The sequence below is a fragment of the Cuculus canorus genome, chromosome 12 (genome assembly GCF_017976375.1).
Source record: "Cuculus canorus isolate bCucCan1 chromosome 12, bCucCan1.pri, whole genome shotgun sequence".
Taxonomy (NCBI): domain Eukaryota; kingdom Metazoa; phylum Chordata; class Aves; order Cuculiformes; family Cuculidae; genus Cuculus; species Cuculus canorus.
The window spans coordinates 21,311,753-21,336,639 of record NC_071412.1 but is presented as its reverse complement, the minus strand read 5'-3'; the positions used below and the strand labels follow the sequence as shown (position 1 = coordinate 21,336,639).

The following is a 24,887-nucleotide window of genomic DNA, read 5'->3' as shown; positions in this document are numbered from 1 at the left end:
GGGTTTATATGTTTATTTTGTATTAGCAACTTTATTTTCATTGCTGTTCTAACTATAGATGGGATAGTGGATTATTTCTGAAATGGGATTTTTACTTTGAGTAGTCCTGCCAAATAAAACTTCATTTATCCAGACTTGGCCTGTGGCTTCTGGTTTAGCTTTCCTGTTTGTATTAACAGTAAGCTTTGGATTTGCTACCGATCCCAGTGGAACTTTGAAAGGTTCCTCTTCTCAGGCCTGTGACTGGATTATGCAATCCTCTTCCATCTTTCCTCATTTCTCTTGCTCCTTTAATTTACCTCTCGCAGTCATGAAACTACAAGAGTTTCATAAATTTTCCTGATTTCCTATACCTTCTGTTGTGAACTTTCTGCCCCAAATTTCACATTCTCTATACCAAGTTTATTCTCTATCCCATATACCTTGGGGAATTCTACCCTGCACAAGAGCAGTTAATGGCGGTGTCTAGTCTCAGCTTCTGGCTCTTCTGTTTGGGACTCTGGGATACCCAGTAATGAAGCCGGATTAAGTATGGTTGGTGCTATGTTATATTTCTGTTTGATAAGGATAAAGATCGAGCATCATTATTTGGGATCAGCTCCTCAAATAAATTGGGCACCATAGATCTTTCCTTCTATGAAAGTCACTTGTCCTTAAATCCAATGAGTCTTTTACGTAGAAAACAAGGTTGATTCTCACCTAAGGTCTGACACTAAATTATGTGTGATAGCGCTCTTTATACCCAGCAAACAGAACTCCATTTTCAATCAATGTAAAATCTCTGAGTAATATGAATTTTAAGAGTGCCAGTGCCGCAGGATAATAAAAACCTGGCACAGAGGCGTTGCTGTCATGGAGAAACGTTAGGTTGTTGCATTAACTAATAACAATAGATGAATTAATCAGTTTGCTTGCTTTTCTTTGCTGCCAGCCTGGAAGACTGTGATTAAGTTCTCTATTGCTGACCAGGCCAAGGGGTTTATTTTTGTCTTATTTGCTTATATGCCTATTTTTCTTTTGCCAATACAATCTCCTTTCTATTCTTAGGTCTCCATAGACATCTCCCCATAAGTGTTACACTTGTGACAAAGAACAGTGTCAGAACAGCCACAATTTCCCTTGGGAGGCATTTGCCCATTCTTTTTATCTGGATCACTTAAAATCTTCAAAGACCAGCTGTACCTGGGTATTAGAGCTCTTTCAGAACCATATGTTTCCTTTCTGTATAAAACCCTTGTAAGGGGGACGCTTACATAAAAATCTTGCTGCAAATTATTGCCTTGTGCTCCTTCTGTAAGGGATAAAGGATAAGGAACAAGCAGGAAAACATGATTTTAATCAACCCATGGAAGACACAAGAAATCCTATGCGTTATTTAGACATGGCTAGATCTTTCTCTTGCCTTCCTCCAACCCTCCCCCAAATTAATAGTAAACACTGCCCGCAAATCACCCCGGTGTGTTCAGCTATGTAGAGATATAGCCAGCTCTTTTAGAACTAGGCAGAGTCAGTTTTTGCTTGATCTGTTTCTCAGTTACAGAATGTATATGCTATATATTACGCTATCTGTTGCTACATACAGCATAGAGACACATGATGCTTATCTGATAAAAGTAATGTTAGATTACGTACACATCTATACCACTCGTGGCATTTTGAAATACATTCTATGTAGGACTTTTGCCCATTGGCTTCCTTTACTTTACACAAGCAAATACGCCATCGTTATTAGTGAAGACATAGAAAGATAAAGGCAATAGGCAGCAGGCAGGCACGAGAGGATCGTTAAAATTCAGTTTTGAAGTTGTCTGACTTCCCGGGTTTGTTCATCCCTTTGATATTGTTCTCTTACTCTTGAAGTTAATTTCCCTGTAACTTTACCAATAGTTATTACTGAAAGGTAGGTAAGAGGACGGGTATTCCTTCTACAAACAAACATGAAAAAAGCAACAATATCTTTATAGACCACTTGTAAACCTTGTCCATATAAACAGAGCTCAATTGTGTATGTTTCCATCAATTATTCATAAGATTATGGAAAACTGGCATGTGCAAACCAGGTGACTGAACTCCTCTTTTCTCTGGGTTGACAAGGACACATAAAAATAATTATATATGATTATAATATTATAATATTATTAATAATGATATACAGTAATTAGCAGTGTCTAGCAAATACAATGAAGTTATGAAATGAAGGAATAATGCCTGGAGATGGGTGAGTTTGCTGCTTCTGATGGTTTGCTATATGTCAAACCCCAAGCAAATGGAAGACAGCATTGTCATTCTGTGTAGGTGACAGAGGATGAATTTAGTTGTTTCTAGAACACTTCCAACAGACTGCAACGAAAAATTTAGCTTACAATATTGGAGGGGGAAGCATCAAAACTATGTGAAAACTGTCTCAAGATGTTTCAGTGTGGAGCCTGCAGAAGAAGCCAAAATGAAATCTACAGGGCTTTTATATGGGTAATTTCCTTACTAGCCTTCTCTCTAATGTTAGCCAGAAAACATGTGAAAAACAAGAACGTGTGTGCAAGGTGTCTTGATAAAAAATAGCAAAAAATACTCTGATCTTGTTCCATCTAGTGAAGGCCAATTGAGTTCAAAGGGCAAAGAGACAGTTGCTAGAATAAAGCATGCTAATGAGATTCAGAGAAACACAGACGGAGACAGAAGGTGATAAAAGCATGTATTGTAGGTTAGAAGAAGAAATAGAATAATTTTTAAATAATGTTAGATAGCAGAGCAGAAATATTTGTCATTGGTGCATGTTAGGTGTGTTAAGAGATAAATGTTATTTTTACAGTATTATGACAATGCATTTGTAAAGAGAAAAGCAGTGTCTCTCAAACCAACGTTCTTTGTACTGTAAAATACCTATGGCAAAGAAAATGCAAATGAAATCTTAAGATTTTTGAAGGTTCAGACAACCCTTGTAGCCAGCTCTCCCAGAAATTAATCAGTCTCAAGTTTGGTGTTATCCACCATTATACTCCTTCAGAAAGGCTTCCATAAATTTGAAGATGACAGAAATAGGAATGAGAGTCTATGCATTATTTTTAACTTAATCATATTCACTCCGATTTTTAGCTATGACCTTGAATTTGGTCATATTTGTAATATAATTCACCAGCGAGAAGCTGAGCTTCTGGAGCATCTGATTTGTCAGGAGATGTCAGATATGTGCATCAAGTAGAATGAAGAGTAACTGAGAAATGACATCGGTACTATCCTGATTTTTAATCCATCAAAAGAATAAAACTCTTTGCAGTCAAAATAGCATTGGGATGCTTATACAGGACTTTTCTTCCTCACTACCAGACAACTCTATCCCACTGCTACACTGGATGATTTTTCTTAGTGCGCTTTCCACCCACTGGGAATTCATGGGATCAAAGCTGTGCAACTCAGCTGAAGTTTTATTCTGGCACAATGGCACTTCATTGTCAAAATTCACAGAAACCAGTGGGAACTGAGGATATTCAGTACATCACGAGATCAGGTAAAAGGTGCAGCACAGTGCTAAGACAGAGACGCTTTCAGAAGTTGCAGTAGAAGGTATCATTTAAAAATAATAGATTACTGAGTGATGTATTCACATGAAAGTACAGGAAGGCAAGAGCATGGACTATTTCTGTTCTGTTCACAGTGTAGACACCACAGTAATAACATTTCATAAACGCCCAAGACAGATGGTATGTATGTTCTCTGCATAATGAAATAACCAGAATCTTAGCTATTGAAAGGACTGAACCCAATACAGCGTGACCCACCTTAGTTGTTGGCTTCAGGTTCACAGGAAACCTTCCCTCTAAGCAGCTGCAGAGCTTGTGATTTATTGCTGCTGTCACAATGATGTGCACAGATCACCAGACTGAATGTGTTTTGCAGTGACTACTCGCAAGTGTTGGTATTTTTGCTTTGTTCCTACAAACACTATGTCTTCTGTCTTACAGAGATCCATGCATTTTCTGTTAGTGTCAGTGTACTCCGGCACACATTCAGACTGTCAGTGCTGCAAATCTCCAGCCACTGAGAGGTCACTCACAATAAGTGGAACATCATCACTTTTCATGACATGAGCAGATAGGAAGCTCGAGTTCACTATTTCCATTTGAATATTCACTGCTATTTATTGGTCCTGGTGTTCGGTTACTGCTTTGTTCATTCCATTTGTTTGTCACTAAGGTCCATCCAAAGTTTCGGAGAAGGAATATCACTAGATTTGTGCGAGAAATCAGCTGGTTTTCTTCTGAGAAATGCTCTGAGCTTCTGTAGCTTTTGTGTTTCTCGCTTGGGAGCAAGACCGATGAAATGTGTGCTCTAGCTTCCTGGACAGTTGGCTTGAAGATAAGAGCAGTGGGTTTGAGAATGCCCTTGCTCACTATCCATTAATCAATGGTCTTTTTTATGTGTTCTGGTTTTCAAATCTCACCAGTGGTGCAGATGGTTCTGAGGAAGAGTTTGCACTACTGCAATAAAACGAACAGATTTGCAGAGATGTTTAGGATGCCAGGAGAGATCTCTATTTACGGCTCTTTTAGTTAATCTTCAACATTTGTCCTTTGTATATTAGAAAGGAGTTTTCACAGAATCAAAAAAGTACAGTTCTTTAACTAAAACTAAAATAATAAAACCCAGAGCTTTACGTTAATTTTTGTTGCATGCTCTCTTGCTGCTCCAAAGATCAGAGAGCCGATGACCAGCTCCCAAAAACCCACAGTGCTGAGTAAGAACCAGACAGTTTCATAACTGCTTGGGTGCTCTCTACATGCAGATGGTAGGTAAATTGCTTGGTTGGCAAGAGAGCAAGCGAGCTCTCAAATCTGCTAGTGTGTAATGAGAAAAAAAAAGTTGTAGGTTATACAGAGAAGAGTAATTACACAGTAACTGTTAATGTGGTGTGTGCTGGCTTTGCAGCAGCGCAGATCACAGCGTGACAGATCTCAGGACAGAGACTATCCAGGTCAGCTCTAGGAAAACACTCACTAGAAATATTGCTTCCAATGCTCACCAAAACACATGGACTAACCTGCACTACTAGACCTTCGCACGGTAAATAATAACAACTTCAGCGTGGCCTTGCTACTTTATGCCAGATGAGTACACCTGACCCTAAGAGGGTCTGGCTTTTTCTTTGGATGCTCCAAGCAAAAATGTTAAATAGTGAGAGGCAAGAACAGAAAATGTATTAAAATATAACTTAGTTTCCTATCTTTTGTTGATTCTTTTTGGAACATGTTAGAAGTTGAAATATTTCAATCTTGGAGAGTATTAATACCATGACCAGTTTTACACTAGGTTATCTTGCATAACAGTACTGTGCACACTTGTGTTATTTTAATGTCTAAAAACAACGAAGAGAAGCTGAACTGATCAGAGAAATGTTATATAAACTGTCGTAACAGCAAAAGGCGATTTACTTTTACTTACTTTACTTTACTTGATTATCTTTTTACGGTACCAGACAAAATCTTAAGAGTGCATTATTTACTTGAGCTTATTCTTTGCCTAAAACCAACCAAACAACCAAAACCCCGCAAGCCCCACAACCCAACCCCAAATCTCTACGCTCTGTGTTCGGGGAAGAAGAGTAAGTTGTTTAATTCTCCTCTTTTTCCCCTTTGCTATTCCTGTGTTTTCTCCAGGATGTGAGGCCTTATGCAACTTGATAGTGTAACATAGGAATGCCGTAATGGCAGTTTTATTTTTATGCTGGGGCAATTAAAAAAAAAATTGGTCTACTCACAGCAAATGTGGAGCCAGATTATCTATGCCAAAAGTAGCAATAACTGCAGTGCATAAGAGAAGCTAGAATTGATTGTGTCTTCTCTGAGGCAGAGGACAGAAAAGTGCTTATTTATTATAAAAATCTGGTTTGTAGCAAGATCGTTGATCTGCACATGAATTTTTATCATTTATAAATAACTTAGTGACATCTGGAAAAGTCTTGACACCAGTTAGTAAATGAAGACAGAGGGTTGTAAATTCTTTATGTAGTCAATGAAGTAAAAAAACCACATAGTTGATGTACCAAAATACCTCTATCTGGAATGAACAGATCTGTTCTATATTTTGTATTAGATAGTCTGGAAGGAAACTAAAGAGAATTTTTTTTTATGCTTACATTTCCATATTCCTGAAAAAATATGATCCAGTTGTTGATTATATTAAGGACTGTTTAATATTTTTATCAAAATTTTTAATTATAAATATTTGATATTAATTCTGACCAATATTTTCAAAGTTGAGCAAGCACTTGGGATACCCAGTCAAACATGTAATATACTGTGTGAAGTTAGGCCCTCGGAAATGGAACTATTTTTAAAATTTTGGCTAAAGAGTTCCTTTAAGGTGATTTTTATAATTCTCTCTTTTTTTGTTTGTTTTTATATATATCGCCCCACACAACCACTCTTAATACGAGGGCTTTAGCTCCTTGGAACATTATAAATGACACTTCTGCTGTTTTCTTCAACTAAAAATTCAGTGATCTTGCAGACTCCTAACAGCATGAACAGCTTTTGCTCTTGAAAACAGTCCTATTGGATTTTTGATAATTCTGTAGATGTCAACTGTAACCTACTACCATCGCTTGAATCTAACCAAGTGTCTCCAGTAGGACAGGATACCATGTCACTGGAGCATGGCTTGAGTTAATTACTGATGAAAGCACAAGCAACATCATAGAAACCAACCCTTCAACCTATTGTTCAAACTGATTCTTTCACCAGGTGTAGTCCCAGATACTCATAAAAAGAGTTTCCTACAGCATCAAATCTTTGGTTATTAGGTTTAGCTATGATTTTTGGTTAGCTTTTGATTTTTTAATTCCTACCTGCTAAGCTTATTACGCGTATCCTGAGTTTTATGATCTAGCAGGGTGTTAGAAGAGACAGGTATAGAATACCGGTATAATCACTCAGGAAACAGATCTGCAACCTGCACTAAAATGTCTGTAGGTTTCCCTACACTGGAATTACAGGAACATTTGGTATATATTAATATTTCTAAATCCTGAGCACTTATGGGCTTAAAAACATAATTCAAATTTGATTCTTTCATCCACATTGTAATAGTCTCGTTTATCACTATTTTATCATTTAAGCTCTTTGTTTTCATTTTATCATTGGCCTCATGCTGTGTCAGGGGAGGTTCAGATTGGACATTAGGATCAAATTTTTCACTGAAAGGGTCAACGGGCTCTGGCAGAGGCTGTGCAGGGAGGCGGTGGAGTCACCATCCCTGGAGGGGTTTATAAGACGGGTAGACGAGGAACTTAAGGATACGGTTTAGTGGCAGATAGGTATGGTTGGACTTGGATGATCTCAGAGGTCTTTTCCAACCTGGTGATTCTATGGTTCTATGATCTTTCATTCAGGCAGGACAATGAAATGAGTAGCTTGCAGTCCTCCTGCATTTAGCTTAATATCCATCTATCCCTGCCAAGATTAATACTTTACTATTCCTGGCCCTTCTGGATTGAAGTGTTTGATTAAAGTTTTTACAAAAAAGAAAAAAAAAACTGATTAAAATCAGCCTTAGTGTGATTAAAAAAAAAATTTGAATAATTAGCATAAACAATATCGCTGTAATGAACTCCACTAACATTTTGGTGTTCTTTTCATGGTAGATTACTGTATATTTGCCTCTAATTATAATAAATCCTATTACATTCATTTTCATAGTACTGGTAATCTGGTTAAAACAGTATAGTGTTAACAGTCATATACATTATACCTCCTGAAAGAAAAGTGCTTTTCATATTTGTAGTAAGCGTGCAAATGTACAGCTTGACATATAAAGCAGTCTTCAACTAGGATTCTGAACTATTCCAATGCATTCATGAAACATCCAACTTGCCTTCAGGCTTTACATTCATGGATGTGGAAAAATTCCTATCAGAATTTAATCAAAGATATTAAAGAGGCTAAATAAGGGTCTGATTTACTATTAATTTATAAAATGAGGCATGCGCATAATTTTGGACAGGAGAAGCACCTTAAGTTTTAGTAACACACTCTGTCATTTTGATCCATTTATACTGATGTGTACAGCTACCATGCACAGAACTCTATTCAACTCAAAAACAATCTAAAGGAAATGTAGGAAGTGTTCTTTCTAGACAATTGAGTATGGTCTTATGAATTGGTCCTCAGTCCCAATTTTCACAGTAGTTCTGTAACACATCTACCATAACACTGCAGATATAAATGTGCTTTTCTCAGCCTCCAGATTTCTAAATTTTTGGTTTTCAGAATTCCACACCCTTGTTTCAGGGAATAATCATTATCCTCTGCTTTTCACAATCTTCCTTTTTCTTTTCAACACCGTGTGCTCAGAGGCTTCCCCATCAGGTATAATGTCTAAAAATGAACGCTGTTAGTGACTTTACGTTCCAGAAAGATAGCAAGGTCTGGTCACACCTCTGCTCAGAGTTACCTCTCTCACAGTTCTAACAATATGCAGTTAGCAAGACTAATTAATTAGATCTTAGTGTACTGTGATTGTGATGTGTTGCAGACGGCAATCAATTTATTAAAATCTTTTCTGGGAAGAGATGTTACTCACACTTCTTTCTCCTTTTGCATCTCACATTGAAATTCTGTGCCTGGTGATTTCTCCCCTCCAGTAGTTTTCAACATGAATAAGCCATGTGAGAGAGCACTAATGGAATTAACGCATATGCTTGGTTTTTTCTACATTAATACATTAAGTTTATTTTATCCTGTGATAAAATAAGAGTCATGCTTATCAGGCATAATGTCATAGTTGGATATTTTTGACTTGAAGTGTTTTTTTTCTTCCTTTTAAGAAGAAAGTCTTAGAATGTCAAGTTTATGTGTACGAGTACTGCATAATGGCAGTACAGGTCGACTTTGTTCTAGCCTGAGTTCTTCACTTTAATAGTATTCTTATTTTTGCTGTAACCCAAACTTCGTCAGTAATAGTACAAGGCAGCTCCACATCAAACCTGGTAGAACAGCACTAACACCGGACAGGAAGCCATTACGAGATAGCCCTGACTGTAGCAAAACAAGGTTATTTGCTTCCTTGCAAGTTTCTTTAAATATTTGCTGCTCAATCTAGCCAACTCTTTCTTCTCGATAATCCATAGTCAAATAAGAGTTGTTTATTCTGTGGACGTCATCTTTCTCTACTGAGAAAATACAGTGAACATTCTTACCTTCCAAAGCAAAATCATTTACCTTTTTTTTAATCTGGCAGCTCAAATGAATGACCAGGATAAACAGTTCCATGAAATGCAAGTTAGAACTACGTGACTGTGTCAGTTGATCACCATACCCACTCAGAGCCATAGTTTTCTGCCCCCAGTCAAGCTAGCCTGTCATGAAAACACTTCAAAGAAATGTGGAAACTTCAGTAACAGACCAGAAAAAGGCTCTGCATTATATGCAATAAAGACATTAATGTGGGTACAGAAAAGGCCTAGTAGATCACAAAAAGCCACAGAATTATGTATCGTAAATGCACAGATGGGAAACACACGAACACACACTCACAGGTTTTCTTACTTTTGAAGAGGGAGGAAATAAGCCCTGGAGTCACTGCGTCTGACATACTTGCTAGATTCTAAGGAACTCTCTCGCCTTTGACAGGTACGCTCCTGTCTCTTTCGTTCTGGAAGGAAAACAGGAGATGTGTGAAGCTTATACATGACATTGAAATAGCAAGAAAGTCTGTTTCAGTAGTTTTCTTGCCTGAAGGAGCTGCATTAATGCTATTAGTTAACATAAATCTTTATTAATATTATGGTTATAATTGACTAGCTATACAAATTAATAGAATGGTTTGGGTTGGAAGGGATCATGAGGGTCATCCAGCCCAACCCCACTGCAGCGAGCAAGGACAAGCAAGGACATCTTCAGCTGGGTCAGGTTGCTTAGAGCCCAATTCAAGCTGACTTCGAACGTTTCCCAGGATGGGGCATCTGCCACCTCTCTGGGCAACCTGTTCCACTGTTTCAACATCCTCAGCGAGAAAACGTTCTTCCTAATATCTAGTCTAAACTTCTTTTTTAATTTAAAACCTCTACCCATTGTCCTATTGCTACAGGCCCTGCAGAAAAGTTCTTGTCTATCTTTCTTATAAGCCTCCTCTAAGTGTTGAAAGGCTGCAGTAAGGTCCTCTCAGAGCCCAACTCTCTCCAACTTAGAGAGATGGATGTTGTGGGGGTCCGTCAATGAGAAATCCACATTGATGACATCTAGGGGTCTTCCCTTGTCCACTGATGTTGTCACTCCCTCATAGAATGCCAACAATAATAATTTATTAAATAATTTATATTATGTAATATGATATATACTAAAAGAATAAAATATTACTAACAACTGCTGCAGAAACCCCCCCTTTTAGTAAACAGGAAGATTTAGATTAAATTAGAGTGGAGATAGAGATTAGTCATCTAATGTCATGTTTTAATGTCAGTGTTGTATTGTATTATCTCTGGAATACTGCCACTTTGCCAACTGAACTGTGTAATAAAAAGTTCTCAAATCACATTAAATACCACAAAAGCATAGAATATGACATGTGTATCAAGATTTTTTTAATCAGTCACTGGGGTAAAAGTGAGCAAGGGAAACAAGAATATCCTAGCAATAAATAAAATGTTAGTTTTTCAGCAAACGCAGCAGCACAGTATTGAGAACTATTGGAACAGACAATGTAATGTTACGAAAAGTCTGTTCTACACAAAGTAAAGATAAAATTAATACTATTCTAAAATGCAAATAAATGATGCGATTTAATATACCATAAAAAAGCAACAAGTTTATTTAATATTTACTTTAGTTCTAATACAATTTTGACAACCTCGAACTGGATGCAATCGCAGGCTTAAAATGTGTCATTAAGGCCTAATCTAGTCTCAAAAGGTGCTGATGCGGCTGTTACAGCACTGATAAAGATGACATTCATTCTAGTAAGATTATTTTTCTCTTTTTGCCAGACAGTGTAGCTTATATGGGTTTACTGAACAAAATAATCTACATCAGCAAAAGAGGAGTATTTTCGCTTGTTCACCACTACAGCTGTGCCAGTTAGAGGTGTGGTTTCTTTTTCTTCACATTATTGCAGAAAGACTGTTATCTGGACTAACTTAAGCATAGCCAAGACTTCAAAAAAGTGCATTTCTGTAACATCTTCAAAGGGTCTTTTGAGTCAAACCTAAATTTCTGCTCCTCCTGTGAGCTCAGTCAAGACTGAGTGACACAGGTGAGAGTTTGAAAAGGATGGCACCTACAGGGATATGTGATGGGCTAACGATAAAGGACAGCAAGATAAGGTTCCACAATCCCTATTCTACCAGCAGGCTTACTGAAATCAAATCTAAAATTAGCAGAAGTAGATAACGCTGTAAAATCTTGCTTTGCACTATCTGGAATCTCACGTGTATTCAATAACAATATTGAGACTGAAAAACTGAGAAGCTCAACTTAGGCTAAAAATAGCTTTACACCACAATTACACTCCCTTATTGATGTGGACAGGAGCTCCTAATGTAGAACTGCCTCAGTGGCACCCTGTAAACTGCAGCCAGTTGGTCTCTTGCTGCTGGCAACACTGAAAACACCAAAGCACAGGCCCAGACGATCACACGCACTGGCATTAAACTCCGTCTTCTCAGGGTCCATTCACCTATCTCCCAGATACACCGCTGTCCTGGTATAAACACCCAGTCATGAGCGGAGTTTATGTTAACCACACATCCATTCAAATCCAGCAGTAATAACCTAACTAGTAACGGCCTGAAAGAGCAGTCTGCTCTTCAGAGCCAAGAAGTGCCTTGGAAATCTGCTGTGGGGACAGGCTTCAGAAGAGGCAGGGGCACGGCAGACTGTAAGCAACAGTCACTGTAAGGCTTATTCTGAGGTAAAGTCTGCAGTTAAGTTACCTAAGCAAATAAAATTAGGAAATTAGTATGGCTCTGCTTGGTTTTGTACTGAAAGACTATAAAACAACTATATTGATCTGAAGTAATCTTACAGGAATTAAATTATTTCTAAATGCATACTAGGTTCAAAAAAAACCATAAGCAGCTTTCAGCTTTCTGTGGTGAAGGAGAGTGTATCTTGTCAGATGGAATGAGTTTGCATTGAGAACAGCAAATACGATGAGACAGTCTCTCTTGCAGGGATACCTCCTGTCTTCATTTGGGACTCAGCTCCGATAACGGGTCCACACAGGCCTCAGAGCTAACAGAGGGATGTCTGGATGCTTACCCTAATCTGGAAACTGCTGATTGACTTGCTAGAAATAGGCTGTTCATCTGAAAGGAAAGAAAGACAGGAACTTTTTACTCTTTCAGCTATATAAAACATAGGCACTTAAAGTAAGATGTTCTGAAAGGCAATATATAATGGAGCAGTACTAAGAAGGAACAGATATGAGTGAAACGGATGTGTTGCCAAGTATAATTAGAGGATAAAATTTCTTCATTAATATCTGGGTTTTGTCTTTTTAATGCACATAAAGTAGCACAGAAGATGATACCTAAAATGTACAAAGCAAGTTAATTTGTTAGTATGAGATTAATAAAGTACAGTAATTGAAAACTATAGAGCTAAATCTGGAATAAATGTAATTTTTTTGCAAATTTAAATAGATTTAGGAATTCTTGTTGAATTAATAGGAATTGCATTACAGACTTCTAAAGGGGTTGGATAAAGATTTGAATATACAGCCAGGCTCTGTCATTAAGTCTTTATGCAAGGTACTGTGGGCACATTTCTTAACTTCTTTGTATATGGATACCTAAATAAATTTTATGTCCCAAACCTGTTACTGTGAAAATAAAACCCAATGTTTTGTGACTCTCTATTGGAGAGTAAAAAAATCTACTTGGTCCTACTGCAAGGTAAAGAACTCTAAAAGCTTACCTGCATCTTCCAAGCTTATCAGCGTTCAAACAAACTTTGTTTCCCTTGTATCCTTAGATTGTCTTATCTATGAAATTTCTACCACTACAACCAGATTAAGATCTGATTATTCTTTCGAGATTGTCTGTTTTTCTGACAGGTGTAACATTCAAACTGACACGTGACATTCAAACAAGTACAGTCTCGTCATTCTTTCAGTGTTTTCCACCATTTCAAAGTGTGGTGTAAATTATTTTAGCAGGATTGCACACGTGTAAATGAGTATCTCGACTGCAGTGTAGCTAGCATTGCACCAATGATGGTGAGAATAAAATCCAGCCCACACTTACTCTCTTATAATTTGTGTAGGCAACTAGTGTTTTTTTCAGTCACCTAATGATGACTAGATACACAGAAAGAGAAATGAATATATTGGTTTTACAGGGTTTTTTTTTAAAAGTAAAGTAAGATGTCCACAGGTTTTCCAATGGATTTTATGTTCTCTCTATAGAGGATATAGGCTTTCCAGTTAATATACTGCTAGCACTGCTTCAGTACAAAAATTAATTCCTCCTCCTCAACCTTCCTAATCTTTTCAAGTTACCAAAAATTAATTCTTCCTCCTTAACCTTCCTAATCTTTTCAAGTAAACAATCCCTAATTGCTTGATCTCTCCAAAGGACCCATTAACTGTATCTTGAGATGTGCAGGCTCATACTGAGCATCGAGATGGTGTCTGAATTTTCAAATCGTTTGTGACACAGAATTTTGGGACATCTGTATACATCTCAGGTTTCTCGGCTGACAAAGCAAAGCCATCCGTCTCATTAACTACAGTTATACAACTATTATGCTTCTAATTAAGTTCTCTTGTGCTTATAAGTAATATATTTATATTCTCTGTTTCTACATAATGAACAGGCCTAGGTAGAATGTAGCCTACTAGAGTCTTGAGATATATATATTACATATCAACAAAGAAGAAAAACAATCACTGAAATATTAATCTCTGAGACATAAAGTGACAATTGCTGCTCACAGTATTTTTCCTAGCTGACAGTGCCACCTGAGGACCTCAACTCTGGGTAAGTATTACATTCCATGCTATTTACAGTGTAGCATCTTAATGAAACATTGTCACTTACGATGGATTTGGGGGTGCTGGTTGATGAGAAGCTCCACATGAGCCGGCAATGTGCATTCGCAGCCCAGAAGACCAACTGTGTCCTGGGCTGCATCCAAAGCAGCATGGCCAGTAGGGTGAGGGAGAGGATTCTGCCCCTCTGTTCCTTTCTTGTGAGACCTCATCTGGAGACCTGTGTCCAGTACTGGAATCCTCAGCATAAGGACATGAAGCTGTTGGAATGGGTTCAGAGGAGGCTACAAAGATGATCAGAGAGCAGGAGAACCTCTGCTATGAGTATAGGCTGGGAGAGTTGGGGTTGTTCAGGCTGGAGAAGAGAAGGCTCCCAGGAGACCTTTTAGCGACCTTCCAGTACCTGAAGGGGCTACAAGAAAGCTGGAGAGGGGCTGTTTACAAAGGTTTGTGGGGATGGGATGAAGCGGAATGGGTATCAACCGGAGAGGGGCAGATTTAGACTAGACATAAGGAGGAATTTCTTCACAAGGAGGGTGGTGAGGCCCTGGCACAGGCTGCCCAGGGAAGCTGTGGCTGCCCCATCCCTGGAGGTGTTCCAGGCCAGGTTGGATGGGGCTTTGGGCAGCCTGAGCCAGTGGGAGGTGTCCCTGCCCATGGCAGGGGGGTTGAACCAGACAGTCTTTAAGGTCCCTTCCAACCCAAACTATTCTATGATTCTATGATTCTACGATTCTATGATTCTATCTATATTCTGCAACGTATTTATATACTTAATAAGTGTACCTCTAGCCGAAGTATTTCCCAGCGCGACTGATGGTTTCAGCTAAGTGTACCATTCGCTTCAGGGGCATTTGTGCCCAGGAGGGTCTCTGGTCATACTGCACTGTGTTTTGGAATTAGCTCCAAAATTTCTTCTCAAATGCCATGGTCTTCCGATGCTCTTAGTGTGGAGCTTGAGGAGAAAGAGAGAGAACCCATTCAAGTTGTAACAATCAATCATAGAATCATTAGGTTCAAAAAGACCTCCAAGATCATGAAACTCAACTGTACCCATTGACTACTAAACCAGGTGGCTGCCCCATCCCTGGAGGGGTTCCAGGCCAGGTTGGATGGGCCTTGAGCCAGCAGGAGGTGTCCCTGCCCATGGCAGGGGGTGGAACTGGGTGATCTTTAAGGTCCCTTCCAACCCAAACTGTTCTATGATTCTATGATTCATAACCCTTAAATAATAAAATTATAACCGTGTCACGCTGGGGGCCACCAAGCGTTCTGCTCTCTGCTGAAGATGGGTGCCTCTCGGAACACTTTTAGCTTGACTTACTCTGATTTTCAATCACACTTGAGATGCTCGCCTCAGAAAAAGAGGGGGGGGGGGGTTAAAGCTACCGATCACAACCGAGGGGGCTCGGTGGGATCACCGCCTTCACGCTCCCCTCGATCCCCCCCGGGTTCCCGCGGGGGCGGACGGAGGACGTGGCGATGGTAACGCGGGGCCGTCCGAGGCGCTAATGGGATTGAAGCGGGGCCAGCGAGGAGCCGGGGGCGCCCCCCGGGGGCGGGAGGGCAGCGGCGCGGGGGGGACCGGGCAAGCGGTGGGGCGGGGGGGGGATGCTCTGGGGAACCGGGGGGGAATGGGGGGGGGATGCTCTGGGGAACCGTGGGGGGGGGGGCAGGGGGGGGATGCTCTGGGGAACCGGGGGGGAATGGGGGGGGGATGCTCTGGGAACCGGGGGGGAATGGGGGGGGGGATGCTCTGGGGAACCGGGGGGGGGGGGGGCAGGGGGGGGATGCTCTGGGTGCTAAGGGGGGTGTGTGCCCTGAGGATCGCGGGGGGGGGCAGCGGGGGTAAAGGGGTGACCGGGTAACCGGGGGGGCAGCGGGGCGGGGATAACGGGGTGACAGCGAGGCGGGAAACCCCGGGTCCCGGGGGGAGGTGTGTGTGTGGGGGGTCCCGGGTTAACGTGGGGGCGGGGATAGCGGGGTGAGCGGGGGACAGCGGGCGGGAAAGCCCCGGTCACCGCGGGGGGGGGGGGGGGGCTAAGCGGGGTCCGAGACGCCGCGGGGAGAGCCGGGGAACGGGGGAGAGCCGGGGGCGGCGGGTCTGCGGGCGCGATGCGGGGGAGGAGGAGGCCCGGGGGAGGCGCGGCAGAGCGTCAGCTGGAGCGGGGACAGCGGGAGCGCGGCGGGAGGCGGAGGAGGAGAGCGTCAGCTGGGGGCAGAGAGAGAGGGAGTGCGGCAGGAGGAGGAGGAGAGCGAGAGCCGGGGGGGCAGAGAGAGAGAGAGAGAGAGGGAGCGCGGCAGGAGGAGGAGGGGAAGAAGCGCGACGCAGGGACGGCAGATGCCTGGAAATAAAAATTTGATGATTGCATGCAGCGGCTGGAGAGACTCTGTCGGTGGCGGCGGCGGGGACGAGGCAGGGACAGGGGGGGCGACGGCAAAATGAAGTATCAGAAATACCTGACCGTCTTGCAGATGGCCATAGGGGTGACCGCCTCCAACAGGGGCAGCCTCATGCCCTTAAAGAGGAAGCTGTGGTGAGTAGGCACAATCGCGGCCGCCGGCGCTGCGGCCCGGGCCGGCCGGGCGGGGGCAACGGCACACGGGGCCTGCGGCTCCCGGCGGGCACCCGCGGCTCCCGGCGCGACCCCCGGGCGGGGCCGGCCCTTGCCTGAGCTCCTCGGGGGCTGCCGGCTCCGAGCGGTCCCTGCGCGGCGGCGGGACCCCCGCATCCCTCATCCCCGGGGCGCGGGACCCGCGCATTCCCCTCATCCCCGGGGCGCGGGACGCCCGCATCCCCTCATCCCCGGGACGTGGAACCCCCTTATCCCCTCATCCCCGGGGCGCGGGACCCCCTTATCCCCTCATCCCCGGGGCGCGGGACCCGCGCAATCCCCGCATCCCCGGGGCGTGGAACCCCCGCATCCCCGGGGCGCGGAACCCCCGCATCCCCGCGGCCGGAGCGGTCCCCGCGCGGCGGTGTGAGCGCCACGGGAGCTGCCGGTTGCGCGGCAGCCCGAGCAGCGCATCCTGCTCGCCGGGCTGGATTTCGCAGCCGCTGCTGCCGGCAGGGCCCGTGCTGCCCCTCTCAGGTGTCCTGGGGAAGGCAGACGCGGGTCTAAGGGCGCGGCGAGCCGCAGGGCTGGTGCTGCTCCTCTACGAGCGTTTTTATTGCAGCCTGCTTTCCCCCCCGACTCATCCGCGCTGTTTCCGCGCTCGCCGGTTGTGTGCTAGGCTGGTTTTTCTCTGCTAAAGGAACGGCCCGAGCGCCGCGCAGCGCACCCGCCGCTCCCCGCGGGCTGTGTGCCGCCCCGGCAGCCGCGCAGGGCTGCTCTCAGCCATCCTTTCTATTCCAAGCGCGCTTCCCCACCACTTATTCCCACTGTTTCTGCGCTCGCCGGCTGTGTGCCGGGCTGATTTCCTTTCTGGATGAATCAAGGCTATGTTATGAAAAGTGTCTTAAGGCATGGCGGTGGGCTGTGGGTGAGGGGGGCACCGCCGGCGGCTGCCGCGGCCGTCCCCCTCCGGGCTCGGCGGGGCGTGTGGCACCGCCAGGACACCCTATAGGGACTGAACCCCGGGAGCTGCCAAGGGAGGAGGGTGCCGAGAACAGATTTGCACACTGAGAGTTTCTTCTCTAGAAAAGCCCCAGAGTGTTATTGTAGGTGGTAATTGGCGTATGGTTTTCTCTTGCTGTGCTTCCCCGTTCCTAAGGGAAGGGAGAGGAAGAGTCCCCGCAGGCGTGACGGGTCATTTTATTTAGAAATGGGTACTTCACCGACACAAACATCTTCGTGTCGGCAGTTGTAACAAAATAATGGCCCTTACGTGAGTTGTAGAATGTGTTGGTTTACTTTTTAATGTTTTTTTCCCACGTTCTCAGCTAGCGTGGAGGGTGTCCAGGGAATACATCACTTGGAGAAACAGTATGTGGAACTAGTGATGACTTTCTGTCATTAATCCCAAATCTTGCTATTCCTTGCACATAATAACACGATTTGGCAAACCATCCATCCTAACTGTAATGTACAAAATCACATGTAGTCTTAGACAAAAATACGTTGTCATACAGATAGGTTTTATTACATTTAATCAGAGGTTTTTGTAGTGTATTCGGTGGTTGGATTTTGATTATGTAAGCTACATAAAGTGTATTGTACCTATTTTATCCTCCCCAAATGCCACTCCTGTCTGTGTGCAGCAGTCTATGTTTTGATGTGTTATTTCTTTTAAGAAGTTTGATTATGGGTAATTTGATGATAACAGTTGTCCTGTTTCATACTTCCTTTGTCTTCTAGGAAATGTTTTCTTTGCTGGCATGTTAAGCTATCTGTATTTGTGTACTTAAGTAAGTCTGAAAGGACCCGATCCCACTCCTACTTTATGTCTTCAGCTGGACTTGGTCAGCTCTGTATTGCCTGGTTTGATGGTGAGATTCTGTCCTTTTAGAGCTGTAGCAAAACCATGTAGTGCATCCCTTCTAAGACATGCTGTAAGCACTGCATTTCATAACGTTTGTAACTTGACATCATGTTGCTGCAGTGCAACGCTGTGTGGCGATTCGGTTGACTAAAAGTGTTAAGGAAAAGTAAGGGACCTTTTTTTTTAACTTTAGGGAGATATATGTCTACTTGGAACATTCGAAAGCACATCTCTGGAATATTCTTGGATAGAATTTATGCTTATGGATGAAATGCTATTTTCTGATGCACTTAGAGAAATGCTTAAGGATAGTTTGTCCTGTTTATTTTTTCTTATTTGTGCACAATCTCTGTCAAGTAATGCATTAAGAAAATCTGAATATTAGAGGGAAGAGTATGTTGCTGTTACTAAAATCAATGCAATATTAGTGTCTTATTTCCAACACATGAAACACAAGAGTAATTCAGTACTGTATTGCTGGAAATCTCAAAAAATACCTAAAGCAAATGTATAAATCAAGTCAGCATATAATCAGAGGGTGCTTTTTCTTCTCTTTTTGTTTACTTATTTTTTAAAAATACAATAGTCTGTTTAACTGACCACATTAATAAATTCTTTGATGTGTCAATACTTACTGTAAGTGAAAGTGAAGACATAATTTAATAAAAAAGGGTTAAAATACTCATCTTTTTGTTGGTGGAGATAATCCACCTGAATCCTGCTGAATGAAAATGAAAAAGGTAACAGCAATGTTTTATTTCTTTATGGAGCATCTGCCACTCCAGTTTTCTCCCTCTTCCCCCCGCAAAAGTCCTATTTTGTGATGCATGAAACCAGAGCTACAAATCAAAACAAAAAGATGGGCACTGATGTCTCATGGTGGGTTAAGAATAAATTTTTATAAACGAGCTGAGAATAAAAACAGACGGTTGCACAAAGAGAAGGAAGCTATGCCACAGGCTTGCAGTGGGATGAGGTGGAACCAGAAACTTGCTTGAGTTTTAATGTGGAGCTTCATAATTTTATGGTGATGCTTACTTGGGGCAGTAGAGTTTTGGACTCGGTGATGGAGGAAGTTGCTGGAGTCCCGAAATGCTGATTCAGGTCCTTTCCCCTGTTTGTGCGGCGTTGTAATCTAATATATAGGGACCTAATGAGATGAGGAGGATGTTTTTAATCGTCTTGCTGTGAGGACAGTATTTGGATGCAACCCCCACTATAGTAATGCTGCTAGTACAGGTGGAGTGCAGCAAGGACTAACATTTGCTAAGGTGCTCAAGAAAAACTAACTGCTGACCTGGGAGCACCCTGAAAGAGTAAATTGACTGAAAATTTACGGAAATCCCGATATGTGCAACCTGAATGCACTTACCGGGGAGTGCTAAATAGCATTATTAAGAGGAACTGCACCACTAGACCATAATTTCTCATCACACTGAATATTACGTTTCCCTGCTGCAAGGAGAAGGAGCAGGCAAACAGGACCAAAAAAAAGGAACACGATATCCTAGCAACTCAAATAATTTTTCTCACTGATATTCCCCTGTTTCTTAGCAGCATTTGTCTCTACTTTGAAAGGCTCACTCTGCTTTGGCTTATCCCCCTGTGCTCCTTTTGGTGCAAGGGACTGCAGAGTCATGAAACAAGGCAGAAAGCTCAGTTAAGGATAAGTTTTCATTGTGAAGAATATTGTGGAAATGGCTGAGGCTATTCCGTAGTTACATTTCCTGCATCTTTTAAGAGTGATGGGTAGTTGTCTGAGGCAATCTAGGTTACAAAAGAGAATGCAGATGCTTCGCACTACAGAAATTTAATTTGACAGGATCCATTTCCCCTGTTTGGGACTGTTGTTAAAAGAATGTGTGATATGGAAGCCTGGATGTTAAATGATAGTCGCTTCCTGTGTAAGATATTGCACACACACATTTGTTTTCGAGCATAGGAGGGCGCTTATTTGAAATCAATGAGGAATAATCAGCATGTCTGGAATTAAGTACCAACCCAAAAGCTTTGTTGACTCAGAGTCTCTGTGTTCCGGCTGGGGCTTGGATGTAGAAGTCCAGGCTTATAATGAAGGATGCCCGTTTTATCGTTAGGACCATCCCTAGGGAGAAAAGTGCCATTTATGCTCTAAGTGGAGTCGTATTTAGAATAACCAAATAATGGAAAATCTCACTTCAGTGCAAGAGAAAGAAGGCATCAAAGATTGAAGCTCTTGGGTGTCTCTGCAGAACCATGTGGAAAAATACAGATCGCCAGAATGGATGTTTTCCAATTTTGACTATTGGTTCTTGTTAATATTTGTTAAAATGGGGATAACAATTTCCATTTAGCCCATTGAAAGGATTCATTCATGTTGCAAACTAAAAAAATGCCTTTTTTTTTTTTTCTGATGAAGGCAGGATACTCTGAAGATATTTGCAGAGGTGCATAAGAATTTAACATAGCAGCTGACCGCTGTGTTACTTGTCCTTTCCAATTTGCCTTTTATTCCCCAAACAAATATTAATATCGAGTAATTATCACTGTTACCAGTGTGATCCATGAGAGGAGTTTCAGCTTTTCCAGCCTTGTGTTTGAGCCGGAAGGCATACTGATCACACTCAGCTGAGTCCAGCTGACATCCTGACTTTCTGTGGTGTTTAGGAAGCTCATCTTCCAATGAGAGGAGATGCAACTATAGAAATTTTATAGATCTCTCAACTGAGAGCTGTGTAACTACTAGAGGCAGAAGTTTCTAACAAGTTTGGTGTCCGTGTTGTGAAACCATTCATAATAATTTGCTAGAAGTGTTGAAATGGCTTTTTTTTTTAATAAGAAAGGCAGGCAATTTGCCTGTTTTATATGAAACTATGAAAAGCGTAGTAATTATGTCACAATTATAAGTCTTGCTGAGGCTATGTAGTTGTCAAAAACTTGTCTTCTCTGCATTAACCGCAGCACTAATACTATACTCGGAAACCACAGAAAATGTATCATTCCAAGACTTGTTTTTTAAATATTCTGATGTTGTCTTTTATAAAATTGTTCCAAAGTCTAATCACTAAACAAGAAGATAATTCTTTTAAGTTCTTTAAAGATGCTCATTCTAACTGGTCTGTCTAGCAAATAAGATGGCATGAGTCATTTTGGACCAAATTAAACTACAAAAAGCGTGTTAGGTAATATTGAAGTTTGTTATGCACAGTAATTACGTGCAAGCAGAATATAAACGTAATATAAATTTATATATATATAATATATATAAATAATATATAAATAATATTTTTATTTATATATAAATATAAATAAATATTTATATTTATATATATTTATATTTATAAATATATATAAAATAATAATAAAACCTTCTTAGGTGATATACATTCTATCTAATACTCTTATGATGTATTTAAGTCATTAGCCCCTGATTTGAAGGTGCGCCTTGGAAGTCCCGGTGGCTCGGTGTTTGGCTAGGCTAGCGTGTTCGTCAGTGGAACAGAGAGACTGGAAGTTTAAGGTTTCTGCTTATTTTACAAACTAGAAAAATAATATAGAGTCACGGTTATGTAATATGATGTATGATCAGGAACTAGTCAAGGTCAATGAAACTGTTCTAAGAATTGCGGATGATAAATAAGGGTCTCCAGGTGGGGTTTACTGAATGGTTCAGTTTTACTTGGCTAAAACTTCCAGAGTTAATGAATTGGGGTACTTTAATTTAAGATTCCTGTGATGGGCTCCATTGGAAAGGTGTTGTGCTTCCAGAATATTAAACACATTCTTTGAAGAGAAACAGCACGCCTCAAACAAGGCGCCTGGAATCGTTCACTCCCTTCAAAAATCTTGATGCTATATTCTACTTTTTAAAGCGCTAGACTGCCTTGAACATCTCATTCTTAGGCTGTGATTCAGGAGTCCCTGCCTTGAAGGAGCTGGAGAGTTGCAGACATTTTAAAAGGGCTCTCGGGAATCTTTCTGCTTTAACCTGTGAAAATCCTGCAATACGCCTGATGCAGGCAGTGACTTAGCAAGTCACTTATTAATTTTTTTATTAATTAAGCAGTACAAATAAAAGATGAAAGAAAGATAATCAGACATAGTAAATTTCATGAATAATTAATGTTTTTAATCCTGAGGTTCGGATGCCAGGACCATGGAGTACTGCATTATCGTTTCAGTATCCATTTAAAAGCAATAAACTCTATTTCTCTGATTACAGTGAACTCTTTGAGAATCCAAAGCAAGATTTGAAAGTGATTAAAAAAGATTTAAAAGCTGTTCTTCAGACTTTTTGGATAATTTAGTTTGAAGTTAAACACTTTGGGCCTTATCTCATGAATGTGGACTCTCTGAAGCTGATCTTCGTCTTTATCTTGCAACTTTTGATTTGTGTTCCTTGTGGAAATTTCTAGTAGCTGAAGGAGCATCTGTCGCAGAACTGCACAAGTGTTCCTGGGAATGGATTCTCGATACATTGCTGCATCCAGCGTTCTGAGGAGATGGGATGAAACAGATCCAAGGCTGCCTCGGATTTGTTATTGCTGCTCTCTGCTAAAACTATAGGAGCAGCAGGGGCACTGGAGAAGCTGATGTTTAATTTCTTTGCACTTGTCTCAAAAGTTTTCCTCATCAGCTATAGAGTCAAACCCCCATGATTCTGTAAATACGGATATCTTGCCTCATATCCTTCCTCTGGTGCACAACATACTGCAAACCTTCCACGTTCCCAGTAATGATACTGACTGGGGTTTATTTTGGTTGGATAAATAGTTCTTTGTTTCCTTTTAAAGACACCTAGAAATAATGGTTTTTATAAGGAATTGGAAGGAATCTTTCAATTGTGATCCCCCCAATTATATTTTGGAAATTAAGTGTGATTTCACAAGTATTTCTCCGAATCTCAGAAGTTAACGAGTAACAGCTATAATTTGTTCTCCAGAATGAAATGATGGATTCCAGAAGCAGCAAGTTCATTCTTTTCAAGTGGCTTTAGAGAGTGGAACTCCTAATTGTAATGTCTTTCAAAATACATTATTAGTTTAGTTCCTACAGAACTTCGATCAGCTTGATTATTTTACTTGTTTTTCTTTCACATAAGGTTTCCCTTTTTTTTTTAATAAAGGCTTTTTAGTATCAGAAAACATTAAAAGACTTGAAACTTAATGAAATGCACATTCATAGGTAAGGCTATGTAGAATAGGTGGTTTGAAAGATAGTCCAAAGTTAAGAAACTCTTTAAGACATTAAAAGGAACCTGTGGGAATCTGTGGCATTATTGCAGTTTCTGTTAACAAAAAATGTTGCTGTAGTAGCCAGGCATGTTTCTCAGAATTTAATCCGTATGGAATTATACCAGAAAGCTGGTGCAGTTTCAGCAGGAAGTTTATAATGTAGTTCAGATGTCTGAATATTATAGTTATGTTTTCAGTTAGAAATTTTTATTTATCTTTGAGTTAAAAGTTGGCAGTAAATTAACCCAAAGGTAAAGAAAGATCTAAACCAAGTTACTATATTATCAAGAGAACTTAAAGCAAGCTGTTTGAGTGAGTGTATGTGTGCAAGTGTAAAAAGCCAAAAACGTGGGCATCTGAAAACAAAATATTGATTTGGTAATTGCAGTAATGAAGGGCTTTATCTTTATAAAAGGAATAAAGTTTTGAGAAGACCTCTTTTCATTTTCAAGTTTGATTATTGCAACTCTGTCTTCTCCCTAGTCTTCTATGAACATGCATTTGGACCTTTCATCCTGACCATGGAGCTGTGTAAACTTAGGAGTCTGACTAATCTGACAAGTGCATCCGGCCTGGGGCTGTTGTGTTTTGTGCTTTGAATTTTGTTTTTCAAGTGTTATTGGGACCCACTCTATGCAGGGTCCTTTTTTGATGATGCACACGTGTAAGACATCTCCACCTTTCTTTCTTCTTTTTAAAACATTTATGTACATATCAAAGCAGTTGCTTCTAAGTAAGAGAACCTAAGCCTCATACTTGGATATTTGTCATCAGAGTAATCTTAATGGTACAGAGAAAAACACTGAACTGTCGTCCAAAGTCTTGGGAAAGCAAAAAAAGTACATATTATTTCTCATTTAAGCTATTTTTTTGAAATCTTTTACAGCAGCAGTTGAGAAATAATATGAAGCAAATGTAAATTTGCACATTAATAATTCCACTTAAGTTTTAGGTGTTTCGTGATGAGGGTATTTTCTGAAATGCAGTTTTCCATTTTCTAATGTGGTGTCAAACTGACTGGAGACTGTTTTTGCTCTTAAAATAGTGACCTCACAAAACTTAAATACATTTGGTTAATCTTTTACCCCACTTCTACTCGTTAACAAATTCCATCAAGCTCCTTGAAATATGCATTGCTTACTCAAAATACTTTAGTTATGAACCCCCCTTAAAAATATGTGACAAATAGGTGACTACCGTGTGATTAAAGATCTTATAGTGTAATTCCTTGATATATTAACCTTATAACTTTAACAGATCCTGTTAGTTTCA

At 41.0% G+C, this 24,887-nt stretch overlaps 1 protein-coding gene and 1 long non-coding RNA gene across 18 annotated transcripts in view; one reads left to right on the top strand and one right to left on the bottom strand.

The window, feature by feature from the left end:
- Positions 1–16,552, bottom strand: part of LOC128853404 (uncharacterized) — a 33,565-nt gene extending 17,013 nt beyond the window's left edge. For 3 of the 6 annotated variants that reach the window (XR_008451944.1, XR_008451946.1, XR_008451949.1), the window contains exons 1-6: positions 16,441–16,552; positions 14,767–14,935; positions 14,030–14,240; positions 12,249–12,295; positions 9,540–9,645; positions 3,777–4,475 (exon numbers count right to left, since the gene is read on the bottom strand). This is a non-coding gene — a long non-coding RNA (uncharacterized LOC128853404). Of the gene's footprint in view, positions 1–3,776; positions 4,476–9,539; positions 9,646–12,248; positions 12,296–14,029; positions 14,265–14,766; positions 14,936–15,304; positions 15,342–16,440 lie in introns of those variants that run through there. The other 3 variants (XR_008451947.1, XR_008451945.1, XR_008451948.1) reach the window with 3 other exon arrangements.
- TJP1 (tight junction protein 1) overlaps positions 1–24,887 on the top strand; it is a 187,064-nt gene that overhangs the window by 14,400 nt on the left and 147,777 nt on the right. For 3 of the 12 annotated variants that reach the window (XM_054078170.1, XM_054078167.1, XM_054078168.1), the window contains exon 1: positions 16,336–16,517. The exons of the other annotated variants lie outside the window; for them this stretch is intronic. In XM_054078170.1, the coding sequence (XP_053934145.1) occupies positions 16,351–16,517 (167 nt within the window). In that variant the 5' untranslated portion in view covers positions 16,336–16,350. Of the gene's footprint in view, positions 1–16,335; positions 16,518–24,887 lie in introns of those variants that run through there. 12 annotated transcript variants of the gene reach the window in all.